Genomic DNA, 16,799 nt, shown 5'->3' with positions numbered 1-16,799 from the left:
ATTCGGGAGCTCAAGCTTGGCTCATATGTCGCCTCTGTCATATGGGGCGTGGGTGTCGCCTCTGTTATATGGGACTTGGGTGTCACCTGTCATATGGGACTTGGGTGTCGCCTCTGTCATATGGGACTTGAGTGTCGCCTCTGTTATATGGGACTTGTTAACTGTGGGTGGGTGGCACAGCCCCTTCCAAGCCAGGGCTCCTTGTTTAGAGGAGGGAAAGAAAATCTGCCTCCCAACTCAGAGGATTCACTCAGAACCCAGCAAGGCTGTCTGTGTGGAAGAGCTGTGTGAGCCTTTGAAACGCTACGCACACGATCCTTCTTTAGGTGCTGTGGCTGGCTTTGTGATCCAGGACCACACTCAAGGAAGGACAGTCAGGAGTCTGCTTGGTTGAGCTTGGATAGGTACACAGACACACGGACACATAGAGAGAGATACACACACAAAAATACACATATATACAGACATACACTCATAGATACACACACAGACACATATACACAGACACAAATACTCATTATCTAGACACACACAGACACACATGTACATACATAGTTACACACAGATAAACACACAGACATACACAGATACCCACATACATAGACACACACAGACACACAGACACAGACACAGACACACACACACACAGACACACACACACACACACAGACACACAGACACACACACACACACACACACACACGACCCACAGTTAATATTATTAGAATCTGAGCTGAGGACCTAGCTCATGAAAACTATCTGGAGAATATGGATAGGAGATGAAACGCAAGAAGAGAGAGATTGTATTATCAGCAATGATAATTATCTAAAGAACTTCTGAAGATAGATTAATTTCTTCTGGCATTATTAAATTATTTTAAGGTTCCAGGATTTTTCTAAGCTTTTAAGTCAGCAGCAATAGAAAGTATGAAATAAAAATGGAAATTAAAGGTGAAAGACAGCACCTGTATAATATGGGTATTTTAGAATTGCAGACAGGTGTGTTCTCAACTAACAGTATATACACATGTGTGCAGAAACACCACATGGAGACTAACTGGAGATAAACATATTTGATTGTGAACTCCTACGCCTCCAATACCAGTGGCTCCCGTAAAATGCAAGTTAGATGTCTAAAATTAGTGACATTTCAGGTTGTTGGAACTGGGCCCCTAGCTCGCATGTCTATGTTCAGACAGTAAGGAGGAGCTCCTTGGTTATCCTAGAGAAAATAGAGCAATGCTGCCCCCTGCTGGAAAAGAGACTAACAGTGCACTCATAACATTCTGATGGCTACAGAAAACAAACTTGCAAGAAACCATGAATCTCCCTTTAATTAAAATCATCATCATCATCATCATCATCAACAACAACAACAACAATATTTAGGCATGCGTTATCTATTAACTAGCAGGCGCAGTGCAAGACCCAAAACTCAGCACCAGTTAAGGAGAACTGGTCCCAAGTAAAATCACAATGGTGGACTTCATTTCAAAGTCCTAACATTTCTGGTAAGATATTAGACAGTTTGAGCAACTCTCTGCTGACTCCAATGGTCTGTGCTCTCTACCCCCTGGTCAGGCGTGTCAGTGTGGCAGTGTTTCCAGTTAACACCTGCCCTCGAGAAACGTGAAATTCACCGGAAGAGACGGCTTCCCCTTCTGAGGCAGAAATACAGAGGCTGTGCATAGTCCCAGGTCAGCGGGGACTGATGAGCTAAGACGGCTCCTCCCTTTCTCTTCATTCAGTCTTGCCCATCCGCTCTCCCCACGTGACACACACACACACACACACACACACACACACACACACCACCCCTCTCATCTTCTGCCTTCCTTCACGCTTCCCTCCTTTTCGGGCTGCAGAGGTTACAGTCCCACAGCTATGCGTCACGATAGCACGTCACTTGCTCAGTATATGTTAAGTCTCACAACCACCCTTTAAGGTAGGTCATATTTATGCACATTACACAGATGAGGAAAGCTGAGGCACCAGGTTGTGTACCTTGGCATGGCTAGACTGTGAATAAATGAGGATGTCTCCTAGAAGCCTTTGGTTAATCACTATGATATATTCTCTTTTTGGTAGGCACAGAAGACACAGTGACTGGAGACTAGAAAGAACCGGCCGGGAGATCTTTGCCTTGATCAGCCCGGTAGCAGCAGCCCCAAGGAGAAAGAGATTCTGCACAGTGAGCCCTCTCTAGCCTGCAGTCTAGACAGGGATAGATGGTCTCCACCGCCACCCTTGAGGCACTGTGGACCATCCAGGACTGTTGAGAGGACTGTGTGAACTGCAGGTTGAACAGGGAACTCACAAGCACACCACATGAGATGTTAGATCTCAGCGAGACAAACCCTAAAGATCACACAGTGAGGATGTCTCTACTCAGGTTACAGTCTCAGCCTTGGCAGAGAGCATGGCAGGAGAGCTTCCTAACTCGGCGTAGCACTCTTTTATCAGAATGACTTTTTAAACAAAATAACTATTCATTTTATATATATTATATAAGCTCACACCAGACAGACCAGAAGAGGGCATCAGATCCCATTACAGACGGTTGTGAGCCACCATGTGAACTCACCATGCTGAGACTCGAACTCAGACCCTCTGGAAGAGCAGTCAGTGCTCTTAACCACTGAGCCGTCTCTCCAACCCTCAAGAATGACTTTGGGCATTCATCATTTAGCATTTGTTTTTAATTCTGTTGTACATTTTTATTGCTTGATTGGTGAGAACTAGGATTTATCATGTGGCATACCATTTAAAATGTTTTCTTCTAGAATATATCTAATAAAAAATGAAAAAAAATTTCTTCTGTGCATCTGCTACTTCTCACAAATGGCTTTCATTTGAATACTGCAATGCAAATTAACTCACAGACACTGTAATACTGACCAAGGGCCTCGAGGGGTGGGGTGAGGTCTAGTGGTCACTTATAGACAATGAACAAGCAAACGGACTAACTGGTGCAAATTTTGGTTTGTCCTATATCATCATTATCTATAAGATATCTATAAGATGTATGAACATGTGTTTTTTTTTTTTAAACAGTCCCTTGTAAATGAATCTAGCTTTCGAGGTCAGTGCTTATGTTGGTGGTTGGGAATTTATTCTGATAGTTGTCAACTGTGTTCTCAGGGCCTCTCCTAAATACCTGGTGAGTTTCCCATCATGCTCCGGGGTTTACACTTGCAATGGAAATGAAAAGATGAATACTGAAGAAATTCTAGTAATGGAAAGCATTTTAAACACAAGGTAAAAGGATATAGGACCCTGGAGTTCTCAAGCTCTAGGAGGAGGAAAGTTGTGGGTTTTACTAGGCCATACAGTTCTGTCCACTAGGTGGTGCTATTGAACAAGACTGACTTGGCTACTATGGACCAAGACTTGTCTAGGTTACTGGTCCTGCCAGGACTGCTTCTATTACATAGAGTCAGGTGCTCTTTGTTTTTAAATTGGCTTGCTTATTTATTTTGGCTTTTACCATCACTTCAATTCAGCTCGCAGAATCAGGTCTAAGAAATGTGTTAGCTCACATCATGCTCGGTTTCTTTGTTTTGGAAGTACTGGAGATCAAATTCAGCCCTGCTATCATGGTAGGCCAGGGCTCAAAACTGAACCAACATTTCAGGGTTTTGAGAGTTAAGGAAAGGAGACATACGTTAAGGTTCACAGATCAGAAGAACCATAGTCTTTCTCTTACTTTCATAGAGAAGGGACTACAGACTTCTCTGGGTTGGCTTCTGTTTCTCTTTCAAAAGGGTCGAGGGTAAAAAGTAAAGATATGGGAGGGGGGTTAGCAATAAGAATTAGGGGCGTGTGATGGTCAGTGGTCAGTGTAAACCTGATTGTATTGAGTCACCATGAAATGTTAGCTTGGGTGTGCTCTGGAGGTGATCCCTGGAAGGGTCAATGGAGGACAGGGAACCACCCACTGGTGCATGGCACCGTCCTATGCGTCGGTGTCCCAGACTGAATGAAGGGGAGGAGGGCTGACCACTGGCTCTCCCCCCCTCCAGTGCAGGCAGCTGAGAGGATGTGAACAACTTCCTCACCACTGTGTCTGCAGCATCTCTAACCGTGTCCCCACCACTGTGTCTGCAGCATCCCTAACCGTAACTGTCCCCACCACTGTGTCTGCAGCATCCCTAACTGTGAGTGTCCTTACCACTGTGTCTGCAGCATCCCTAACCATGACTGTCCCTACCACTGTGACCATAGCATCTCTAACCGTGACTGTCCCCACCACTGTGTCTGCAGCATCTCTGTGACTGTCCCCACCACTGTGACCATAGCATCTCTAACCGTGACTGTCCCCACCACTGTGTCTGCAGCATCCCTAACTGTGACTGTCCCCACCACTGTGACTGCAGCATCCCTAACAGTGAGTGTCCCCACCACTGTGACTGCAGCATCTCTAACCGTGACTGTCCCCACCACTGTGACCATAGCATCCCTAACCGTGACTGTCCCCACCACTGTGACTGCAGCATCCCTAACAGTGAGTGTCCCCACCACTGTGACTGCAGCATCTCTAACCATGACTGTCCCCACTACTGTGTCGGTAGCATCTCTGTGACTATCCCCACCATTGTGACTGTAGCATCTCTAACTGTGAGTGTCCCCACCACTGTGTCTGTAGCATCTTTGTGAGTGTCCCCACCACTGTGTCTGTAGCATCTCTAACTGTGATTGTCCTCACCACTGTGACCGTAGCATCCCTAACTGTGAGTTTCCACATCACTGTGACTGTAGCATCTCTAACTGTGACTGTCCCCACCACTGTGACTGTAGCATCTCTAACCGTGACTGTCCCCACCACTGTGACTACAGCATCCCTAACTGTGAGTGTCCTCACCACTGTGTCTATAGCATCTCTAACTGTGACTGTCCTCACTATTATGACTGTAGCATCTCTAACCAAATTAAAACTTCAAACTTACGTTCTCCAGTGCAGGGGGATCATATCCAGGCTGTGGCATGCTAGGCTAGAAGTCTATAATTGAATAGCACCATCAGCCCTAAAATTCTTGAATACATGGAAGCACCAGGATTCTAGTGTGCCATCCATGACAACAAGGCGGTTGGCGGGAACAGTCAGAGAGCACACGGCCCCCTTTATCCGTCTGACCTTTAACCCACCAATGTTTCACAGTGTAGAACACTCCTCTGCTTGTGTTCTCAGAAGCCTGAATATAACCAAAGGTGGGTCCAGGAGTCTCCGCTCAACCCACATCCTCTCCCTGGGGACACAGAGACAGTTATTAGGGCAGAGGACCCATCTGCCCACTTAGTCTTCAGTGTATCGTAAGAGAATAGCAGAAGACAATGCCAAGTAACCACAGAACACAGACGTTGCTGAACTCTTAGTCCAAAATTCATTTTGTCATGCATGCACTTCACAGTAGCAGAGAGCTAAGCAGGGGCCAAAAACTGGGGTATATAAATGTAAAGCCACAATTTCTACTCAGTAACTGAGTTTAGAACAGCAAGGGTCTTGAGGACCCCCCTCTGTGCCAGGAATTATTCCTTGCACAGGGAAAAGAGCTGGAGCACCCGAGATGCGCCCTGAAGACAGACCTGCTGTCCCACACCATGTAGCCCTGTGGGGCAGCAGCACCAGGCTGCTGGAGGCTGTTTGTCCTACTACACAAGAAAGCCGGACGCTCCTGACCCCTTCCGAGGCCTTTACCAGGTTGTTACTGCCAAACTCCAAGAGGAAAGAGCTTTAATTTACTGGTGGGAAGACTGTAGCCATAGTTTAAAGAGTTAAAGGTGACCCAATCTCCACAGGTCTCTTCTACTTTAGTGAGCGTGCTTACAAATCATGGGATCAAGGCCCACCGTTGCCGAGATGCCATCCATGTGGCTGAAGGAAAAGGAAAGTTAATTCCAGCAATAGCTGGGTGCGTGTCACGTTCCGTACACCTGTCACGGGAGGTTTAGATGTGTTTAAAACCAGATGTAAATGGCTTCATATCTTGCTACTTAGCAGATGTCTGGATAAATATGTGTCACCAAGATTCAGTCAGCCCTTTATCCCCCCTCCTGCCTTTCCTTCAGGGGGTGGGGGAGAGACAGAGGCAAGACAGACAGAGGAAGGGTCCACACAAGAACGCCTTCCTTTAGAGTCTAATGTAGGGTAAGCCTTCTCTAGAGTTTCACAAAGAGCTCGAGGCTCACAGTGTTTCACAGAACGGGCGTCAGCCGCGCACCATGCTGACACCCTTCCCATTCAATAGGCGTGAACTCCTGCGTGTGCCTGTTATCGGAAGGACAGAGGGAGCTCTGGTTTCAAAGCCCAGCTACTGAAGACTCATTACACCTCTAGCTCTTCAAACTGATTCTGATAGAAGACTCAGCAGGGCTCACCTTCAGGTTTTCTGGCACATTCTTACATGCAGAGAAATTAGATTTTCATTTCTGAATGAGAGAGAGAGGGAGGGAGGGAGAGAGATCTGGGAGACTTCTGAAGCATCTGTCAGCCCATCTACCTAAATGGCAGAGCCCCAGTGTAGCAGGAAGGATCCCCCAGGAAAAGACACGTTTCCCCGGGCCCTGGGGACACAGATGTGGGTCAAAGCCCATCTGGTTGTCTGCAGTCTTTGTGAGTGCTTCCTCTGCTTGCTATTTCTACCAGACCATATGCATTTTCTAGCACAACTACACAACACCACAAACCGATCTCAGGAAATAAGTTTGCAAGGCTTGCTGTGCAGAGTAGATCACGGAGCGCAGGAAAGAGCGTGGCAAGGAAGCGTCTTTCTCTCAAGCTAAATAACAATGAGAGGGCAATAAATGATGGATTTCCGAAAGAAATTATATTCACAGTGATACCGTGAGCTATCCTGCGATCCTTAAATTCACAGCGATACTGTGGGCTATCCTGCGGTCGCTTTGTCTATTTCCCGTTTCTACTTGGGGAGCACTTGGTTTCTGAGAACAAAACCTTAACTGCATTTTCAGTTTGCTTCCCTATCTAATCCACTGCGGGGAGTTTACACGCTAGAGCGCGTTTGTCAGTGCAGTTGGGCCGGAGCTGCCCCGTCCCAAGCAGCTCCTGCCTTAGCCCGGTTTGCAGGTGCGCCCGGGGAGCCACAGCCCCGCAACGCCCCGCAACGCGCTTGGGATGCGTTTTTAAGGAGAGGGACGTAGCCATGGGGATGCTAACCACGGTGAGTCTGTTTCCCCTAAAGCTTGGGGTTTGGAATCAAAATCTCATGCTTCTCCTCTGTCTTTGAAAACCTGGGGGAACACAAGGTGTCACATAGTATTTTCATCTCCCAAGTCCTCATCAAGACGGGAAAGCCTTACACTGGACCCTATGCGGACGGTGGGGGCTTCAGATGGTGTTACCTGGGTCCTTGTAGATGCTGAGAACACCCTTGAAGTAATGAGGTAAAAATCTTTCCAGTAAAAGCAGCACGTCTTCCAGCTCCTCCAGAATCCCCACGAGCAGGAAGTTTTCGTTCACGTTCAGTTTGGCCCGCTCCAGCGCCCACTCGCCGGGCTCCCTTGACAACACAAGAAAGTTGCTTCACGTCAAAGACCTGAGATGAACTGTGCAGTCTTCCCTGGTTTCTCATGCGCACAAGGGCCAGGGCCTTAAAATGAATATGCCCCTCAAAGTCTGTGGGGGAATTTGGACAAGCCAAGGTCGCTTGAAATACTGCCAACAGCAACACTTTCCTGCTCCTGCAACCCTCACCCAGTGCAGAATCAGAGTAAAGGTTCAACAAAGTGATATTGGTGGAGGGAATCTGTAGAACTGGGGTGGGGTGGAGGGGCACGTGTATACGCTGTCCAAAGATTAGGAAACAAAGTGAGACCCACATTAGGGAGTGGCTCATATTCCTTGGAATAAACACCTCCACTGGAAGGAAAAAGGAAGTAACTTAACCCTGACTCCTCCCAGCAGCAGACTGCTAGACTGACTGCTACGGATCATCAATGTAAATCCATGGGGAGAAGATGGCCGAACCCAGGATGTCGCTAACGCCTACAATTTGCATCGTGCATAGACTTTCGTGCTTCAGTAAGCTAAGCAAAACAACATTCATAATTAAACAGAAGTGAGAACATAAGCCAAAAAAAAAAAATCCAACAATAGGTCACAGTTTAGAGTCAGCTAAGCCCCCATGCAGGAACACAAACACCCTCTACTCTAGTCGATGTTTTTTCCCAAAGGAAATTCTCCCAAATCGCACCTCTAAAGAAATGCCCCTCTTTCTCTTCTGTAACCCAAACAAACAAAAGCAACAAAGTTAAAGCTTTAAAAGGAGAACTGGCAGGTGCCATTGGATACAAGCTTTGATTGCTACAAACTATTGCTAGGGACTCTAACTTCATTAAAATTGTTCTACTTGGTTCTTCCATTAAAACAAAACAAAACACTATTCTAGGGGCTGGAGAGATGGCTCAGCAGTTGAAAACACTGAGTGCTCTTCCAGAGATCTTGAGGTCAAGTCCTGACACATAGTGATTCACTGTTGCAACCCTTTATGCTCTAGGTTGTAGTTGTGTACTTAGAACAATACATCTGATTTCCACTATGGTTGCTTCGGTACCACCAAAAGAAGGCACTAGGAATGCCTGTGCTTGCCCTGGGGTATGTCGCCCACCCCAGTAAGTCACCGTATAAGGAAGGATCTGTGTTCAAATGAGGCCAGCTTGCTCATTAGAAGATATTCTTCCTATAGCAGTGGCTCTCAGCCTTCCTAATGCTGTGTCCCTTTAATACAGAGCCTTATGTTTTGGTGACCTCAACCATAAATTTATTTTCATTGCTACTTTCATAACTGTAATTTCCTTACCATTAGGTACTGTAATGTAAACATCTGTGTTTCCTGGTGGTCTTGGGTGACCCATGTAAAATGGTCAGTTGGCCCACACAAGGGTCCAGACCCCTAAGTTGAGAACCATTGTGGTCTGTATCTCATTAGAAGTATCATCAAACCTGAGTGTGTGTTTCCAGAGTGTGTTGGACCTGATAGAGCTTGCCAGAGCAGAGATGGTGGTGTGGTCACAATCACTGTGGAGGAGCAGGCTGGCCACCTGACTCTGGTCCCCACTGTTTTGTAGGGGCACAGTGACCACTGGGCTTTAGGTAGGTGAATGGATTTGGTGGGTGTTCCTATTACACGGCACTATGTCATCGTCTCTGTTGTTTGTGTCAGAGTCTCACATTCCCTCCCTGACACTCAGAATGGCAAATGATACTCTTGAAGAGCTGTTTTAGTCACGAACTCAATCGCATGGAGCTGAGGGGCTTTCTGCAGAGGATTTGTAGCGTGCCAGTGCGGCAGGGAGCATGCCAGTAAGCTTACCGACATCTGGGGTGCTGTCCACAGAAGTACGGAATGATGTAAAATAACCTGGGGTTGGAACACTCGGGGTAGTTTTCCAGAATGCACTCATTGATGTCCTAGGAGAGAAGACACAGCAATGAAAAGTCTTAGCTTTGCTGAATGCCATAGAATTTTTAAAATATTAACACCTTTTTAATTGAAACCCTTAGGCAGAGAGATTCCCAAGAAAATGTTCCCTTTGCTTCTCAGCATCTGTGCACACTGGCCAGGTACATGCTCATCCTGGGCAGGTCAGGATGTGCCTACTTGGTTAAATACCCTGCATCCTCACCTCCCATAGGGTGAGATTTTTGGTTGGGTCATATGCATGCTAAGGAAATGTCTAATTCTTGTGTTTCACATTGGCTGGCTATCTGCCAGCCAACTGTGCATTCAGGATTATGGAATTAATCCAGCAAGTTTTAATTCTTAATGAATTTTGAATTAATTACTTACCATTATAGCTAACCCTCTATAAGTGAGTTATGTATGTATGCATACATCCGATAAATAATTATGAAGTCTCTAACAGTCTCATAAAGGGTTTCTAAACTTCAGAGAAGCTATATATTTTCTAAGGTTTTATGTAAGTAAGTAAACGGCAGGGTTTGAGAACACAAGCATCCTATCATTTTCCAAGGCAGCCGTGAGCTTCTCAGGTTTTCTGTTGCTTGAGGCTAGACATGGGTTCTGTTAGCACCATAGGAGTTTGCAATAGCCAGGGGTGAGATGAAAATGGAGAGGGTGGGGTTACATCAGCCCCTGTGGAGTGGATGGGTGCAGAGGCAGGGAGTTGGCTGCTTGGATAGGAACGAGGCTACGTTCCTACAGGACTCCACAAATAACCCTGCAAGGTCAACTCATGGGAAATCATAAATTTCTAGCCCAGAAAGTACAATCAGCTAGGTTTCTTTTCTCAGACAAGGCACATCTTAAGGGAGTACAGGGGTTCCACTTGAGCCCACTAAGCTGAAGAATGGTGCTCACTACAACCCTGCTAAGGAAATTCTTTGGAAGAAGCAAGTAAGAGATGTCTCCAGCAGAAGGTCAAGGGCACCACCCAGTACCCACTGCTCAAAGATGCAGACGGAGACGCTCAAGATTAAGACCTTCGGGAATCAGACAGACCCTGAGCAGTTGAGTGGTTCCACCGAGGACTGACTTAACCCCCAGGGAACCAGAGTCTCAGTGCGGTCTGGGGACAAGACAGTACTGATTTTTATATCTGCTGGATGATTTTTATTATGATTGTCTCTCTTTGGTGGACTTCCTTTAGCATGTACATATCGTGAGATGATCTCAGTTTTATCTTTTTTTTCCATTCCTTTAACTTTTATTTCTCTTTTTTTGCATATGACTGCTTTGCCTGTGTGTCACTTGCATGCCTGGAGTCCACAGAGGCCAAGAGGAGCTTGGACTCCCTGCCTAGAACTGCTGGCGCAGATGGTTGTGAGCTGCCTTACGGGTGCTGGGAAATGAGCCCAGGTCCTCTGTAAGAGCAGCCAGAGCTCTGACTGCTGAGCCAGTTCTCCTAGCGAATGTTTTCATGATTTAAGTAGAAAAGGTTTACTCTTATTTCATCAGGATTTTTTTTCTTAGTGTGATACAATCTCGAGTTCTGTCGAGATTTCCACATACGCATGGCATGCGCCCCAGTCCTGTTCCGTCACCCACTGCTCGCTGCTTTTTCTTCCTTTTCAGAGTCTCCCTTTCGCTTCTCTCCCACCCAACATGCGCACACATTTTGCATGTGTTAATCTAGAGTCGGTCCAAGGAGGAACAATGTGCTCTATCTGGCCTTTCCTCCCCTCTACACTGCCTTGTTTCTGTGTCCATTTAGAACTTCTTCCTCTGCGCTGGAGAGATGGCTCAGCAGTTAAGAGCACTGACTGTTCTTCCAGAGGTCCTGAGTTCAAATCCCAGCAACCACGAGGTAGCTTACCACCTTCTGTAATGAGACCTGACGCCCTCTTCTAGTGTGACCGAAGACAGCAACTGTGTACTTACATACATAAAATAAAAATAAATCTTTTTTTAAAATAAAGAACTCCTTCCTCCAGTCCATAAACCCTTCTATTTTCATATCCTATATACACACTAAGCCACATACTAGTGCGCACGCATTCATATTTAAATCTACATCTTCCATATGAGAGAAAGCAGGGTGTAATTTTAATCTTCCCGTATCAGGTTTATTCCGCTTGATTCCTGCTGATCTCTGCAACCATCCATTTTCTGGCAAATGACCTTACTTCATTCTTCATAATGGTTGAGTAAAGCCCGTGTGTGTGTGTGTGTGTGTGTGTGTGTGTGTGTGTGTGTGTGTGTATGTGTGTGTGTGCATTTGTGCACACATGTAGGTGTGTGTGCACATGTGCATTTGTGTGCAAGCACGTGCGCACCGTTAGCATGTCACATGTTTCTTTACTCATTTATCTACTTCTGGACCTCCATGCTGCATCAAGCCAAGGCTGCATCTCTTGGTTATTATGAAGATGTGTAGCGACGAACATGGAGTTACCCACAGAAGGTCCCATGGTGTGCTGCTGCCTTCGACTCCTCTGCCCTGTGCACGGATGGTGCGCTGTGCCACCGGGCAGTGCTAATTTTAGTTTTCTGAGGAACGCCACACTGACTTCTGCCGCGGCTGCCACAGTGTGCGTTCCCATCAGCAGTGTGTAGACTAGACTTCCTCTTTCCCCACACTCCAGCCAGCATCAGTTCTATTTACGGCAGCCATGCTGACCAGGGTGGGGCTGGGGTGGGGTCGAGGGTTTTTTTTTTTTTTTTTGCATGTAGATGATAAGTGCATAAGAGTGCATTTAAAAAAAATTGTTAAAACTTACACCTAAATTTTCTTTTTAAAAAGATTCATTTTATATATGAGTGTTCTATCTGCATGTACACCTAAATGCCAGAAGAGGGCATCAGATCACATTATAGATGGTTGCGACCCACCATGTGGGTGCTGGGAATTGAACTCAGGACCTCTGGAAGAACAGCCAGTACTCTCAACCACTGAGCCATCTCTCCAGCCCCCTAAATTTTCTTTAATTGAATGGGAAGATGTAAGATATAGTTAAGTTGACTTGACTTGTTACTCTGGACCTTGAATTCTATGCTCATTGTAAAGTCCTCTACTGCCTAAGGCTAGCACGCTTTTACCATGAGGTCTTAGGCACAGGACTTGACTCCATTAAAAATTTCACAGCATTGGAGAAATAGAAAATACTTCAAAGACTGCACTGAGGATAACTGGCAATTCTTTCTATACAGAAAGCTATAAGAACCTAACCTACCTGGAATTTATCCTAAACAAATTGCATAAACATTTAGTTTAGAAGTCCAACAAATTCTCCCCCAAATGACTTATATGTGTTTGTTGCTTATAGTTTTGGTAGTTAGAGAAGAAAATCTGAGTTCTGGTCTTGGTCTTCAATAGCTGTGTATCCTTAGCAGAATGATGATGGCCCTGAGCCTCAGCTTCCTCATTTATAGGACATGGTGGACAGATGTGCCTGGTCCCCTAAACCAGGTTCTGTATGGCAGAGAACTAGAAAAGGTAGCTATTCTTCGATTCAAAAATCACGTGTAAATAAGTGCCCTCATTCAGCGTTTGCTGTCAACACATTTCCACCTCCCATAGAAGACGGTTTCGAGAAAGTGCTGATGTTGGCAGACCTCACTGCAGCTCCTGAAGGTACCACTTCTATAAGTGGGTCCTGGACAAATCTTTATGTCTCACAGGCTCAGGTTCCTCATCTGTAAAATGGGAACAATATTTGTGCCCCCTACAACACTCGAGTAAGATTAGAAGGTATGTATGACCTTTATTTTATCTACCAATCAGGGTTGGGATTCAGACAAAGGGCTGAGGAACGTATCTTACATACCAAAGCTGACCAGGCCCTCCAGGTTCCCCCAGCAACCCTCAGTCCCTACTGGTTGCAGGGCATGGATGACCTGCCTACCCTTCCTCTGCCCTGAACTTTTTACCTAAGGATATTTATTGGCTTTCCCTCTCCCAGAAGGTCTTCCTCTATAACAAAGAAGTCTGTCCTTCCTTCCTTCCTTCCTTCTCCCTCCTCTTCCCTCTCCTCCCCTTCCCTTCTCCCCTCCCCTTCCCTCCTCTCCCCTCTCCTCCCCTTTCCCTCCCCTTCCCTCCCCTCCCTTCTCCTCCCCTTTCCTTCCCCCTCTCCTTCCCTCCTCTCCCCTCTCTTCCCCTTCCCTCCTCTCCCCTCTCCTTTCCTCCCCTTCCCTTCCCCTCCCCTCTCCTCTCCCCTCTCCTCCCCCTCCTCTTCCCTCCTCTCCCCTCTTCTCCCCTTCCCTCCCCTCCCCTCCTCTCCCCTCTCCTTTCCTCCCCTTCCCTTCCCCCTCCCCTCTCCCCTCCTCTCCCCTCTCCTTTCCTCCCCTTCCCTTCCCTCTCCCCCTCCCCTCTCCCCTCCTCTCCCCCCTCCTTTCCTCCCCTTCCCTTTCCCTCCCCCTTCCCCCCTTCCCTCCCCCTCCCTTCCCCTCCCCTCTGCCCTTCCCCTCCCCCCCTTTCCTCTTCCCCCTCCCCTCTCCTCTCCCCTCCCCTCCTCTCTCCCCTCCTCTCCCTATGCATGGTTTCTCTCTCTCTTCATCCTTTCCTCTGTCTCCCTCCCCATGGTGACTTCGCTGGCCTCATCCCTTGGGACCTATGAACTAGCCCTGAGAGCAGCTTCCCAACAAACCTGCCTTATTATGTATTCTAATGTTGCTTGAATTGACTCATTCACCCGTGGAGAAATAACTGATCAGAGCTCTTCACAATCCGCCGCCTTACTACGCTGACATTCACTTGGATTCCTTTTTCCTTCAGGTTATAGGATATGCACAGCTTTAAAGCAATGCCTTCTGCCAACTTAGAGAAAATGGGAAGAAGAATATGCAAATATAAAGTGTATAATTTGTGTTTTGTGAAAAACCCAGTTGGTTGGAAACAAACTAATAACATTGAATAAAAGCAGGGAAAACACCCTCCCTTCCCCCTCTCCTCCCCTCCCCCACCCCCCGCAGAGCTTTGGACCTTCAGCTCAGCTTACTTCCTACATGAAAGCCCAAGACAATGTATGTTAAAAACAAAATAAAACAAAACTCTCCAGTATAGATTTAAGCAAGATTGGGAGTGGATCTTCCCACTCTACAATTCAGACGTTAGAGGAGAGCTCAACGGTAAAGGACCTGCAGAAGGGCGATTTCTTGTGCAGGCTGACATCGGTGTTAGAAATGGGAAAAGGAGGAACACTGGAGCCCACTCACCAAGGTGTTAGCACATCCTTGACCCACAGGCGGGCAGGGGAGGCCAGAGTACACATTTGATGGGTTAGTCAATTTAGATAAGTGGAATGGATGTGATCTATGTTTTATTGCAAACACTGCCTCATAAACCTTTTATTTCAAACTATATATATATATATATATAATGACCCTGACTGGAGGAATCAACTGAGACTTCTCAGAGGGGTAGGTGGCCAGACACCCCCCTCTCCCACTCCCTGCTCAGGTCCTGACAGAATCACATCACCAGTGACACATTCCTTCCAGAGGGGGTGGGAAGTGTCCTTTGGAGCTGGTCTGCACACAGCTCTTTACAAAGTATCACCACTAGGAAGTAGCTCTTTGTTCTACTGTAAGATGCTGACACCTGTGGTACATACTTTGGCGTCTGTGTGGTCCTTCCCACCACCTCTGAGACCCTGGCTATATGATGGCGTGCAGAGAGAGACTGCTCTGGGTACAAAGGCATCACTCTGCTTCTGCTAGGACCACGATGCCTGTTTACTGGGGGAACTAATTCAGTGCAGCTCTGAGATCCTGGTTTGCGTTGGTTGCTCCGGTAAACAGTCTGACTGACAGCAACTCAGAAGGAAAGGGGTTACTGGCTTCTACCCCTACAGCAGAGCTGTCACTGGAAGGAGTCAGCACAGAACGGAAGCCTACTCAGGGCTTGGGCCAACCCGATTCTAAATGCACTCAGGGTTGGAGCTTCTTGGATCCACTTAATAACCCCACCCCACACCACCCCCTGCCTACTGTTCTGTTATTGTAACAAAGTACAATAATTAGTTCCTTTCAGGGGCACTCCGAGGTTTCAGTCCATTGCTAGGGACCTGTAGCCAGGTAGAACATTACAATGAGAGGGTGGACAGAAGCAGGCTGCTCACGGCAGCCAGAAAACAGAGAGATGGTGGGGAAGGTCCCAAAATACCTTTCCACGACACATTCCAGATGACCTACATCCTCCAACTAGACCCTATCTTCTGCCATTTCCTAGAAGTTTCAACAGCTGGGACCAAGCCTTGTCAATATGTGAACTTCTGAGGGACATAAACTTCGTTTTGGACCCCCAGGACAAGCGACTGAGGTGTTTATTTCATATGTCCAAGCAGACCTGGCCTCCAGGATCTCCCAGGTCCCTCAGTCCTACCTGGCAGACCCTGCCCCCAGCCCTGAACTTCCCCTTCCCCCAGAGGCTCCTTCCTATATAATCCAGACATATTTATCTCCCTTCTCTCCCCCATCTCCTCTCTGTAGTGTGCTCCTTCTCTCTCTCTCTCTCTCTCTCTCTCTCTCTCTCTCTCTCTCTCTCTCTCTCTCTCTCTCTCTCTTCCCCCTCTCCTTCCCCTTCCCATGGCACCTCCCTAGCCTCCTTTCTTGGGGCCCGTGAACTCACCCGCCCAGAACAGCTTCCCAATAAACCTGCATCTAATTTAATCTAATCTGGCTTGAATCGGTTCATTTCACTGGTGGAGAAATAATGTATCAAACTTCCCTTATTATCTTAATGGGATCTTGGAAAATAATTAGTTACTGTCATCCACTTATATTCTTAAACTAAAAATGAGTAGCACCAGACATTGGTGGCACACGCCTGTAATCCCAACACTCAGGAGGCAGAGGTAGGTGGATCTCTGAGTTCTAGGCCAGCCTGGTCTACAGAATGAGTTCTAGGACAGCCAGGGCTACACAGAGAAATCCTGCCTAGAAAAACAAAAAACAAAACAAAACAAAACAACAACAACAACAACAAAACCCCTACCAATGAGTTACCGGGGCTACCTTTCCTTCCTCCCTGTCATCACTAATAGGCAGCTGAAAAACAAAACAACAAAACAACAACCTCAGTAATGCAATACAAAAGGAAACTAAAGGCCGAGTCATGAGTCTGAGGCCAGCCTAGGCTACATGGTGAGACCTGTTTCAAAAAGCCAAACAACAACACTGATCTTTATAGTGGTTTCAATGAGAAGGTTCCCCATCCCTAGCCTCGGGGAATTTGAATACTAGGTGGTAGTGCTGTTTAGGGGTGGTTTGGGGGTGTGGCCTTGCTGGAGGAAGTAAGTTCCTGGGTGCTTCTGAGATGAAAGGTCCCAGACACTTCCAGTTAGCTCTCTCCACTTTGTGCTTGCATTTCAAGATGTCAGTTCT

The 16,799-nt window shown here is 46.9% G+C and overlaps 1 protein-coding gene across 1 annotated transcript in view; it reads right to left on the bottom strand.

Annotated features, from left to right (window-relative positions):
• The window catches only part of Ust (uronyl 2-sulfotransferase), a 299,479-nt gene that overhangs the window by 39,008 nt on the left and 243,672 nt on the right, over nucleotides 1-16,799 (bottom strand). The window contains exons 6-7 of the mRNA XM_052169319.1: nucleotides 9,330-9,427; nucleotides 7,360-7,517 (exon numbers count right to left, since the gene is read on the bottom strand). Coding sequence (XP_052025279.1) covers nucleotides 7,360-7,517; nucleotides 9,330-9,427 — 256 coding nt within the window. The remainder of the gene's footprint in view (nucleotides 1-7,359; nucleotides 7,518-9,329; nucleotides 9,428-16,799) is intronic.

Source organism: Apodemus sylvaticus, chromosome 23 (genome assembly GCF_947179515.1).
Source record: "Apodemus sylvaticus chromosome 23, mApoSyl1.1, whole genome shotgun sequence".
Lineage (NCBI taxonomy): Eukaryota > Metazoa > Chordata > Mammalia > Rodentia > Muridae > Apodemus > Apodemus sylvaticus.
Note: the sequence above shows the minus strand (reverse complement) of the source record. Positions and strands in the feature narration are given on the sequence as shown.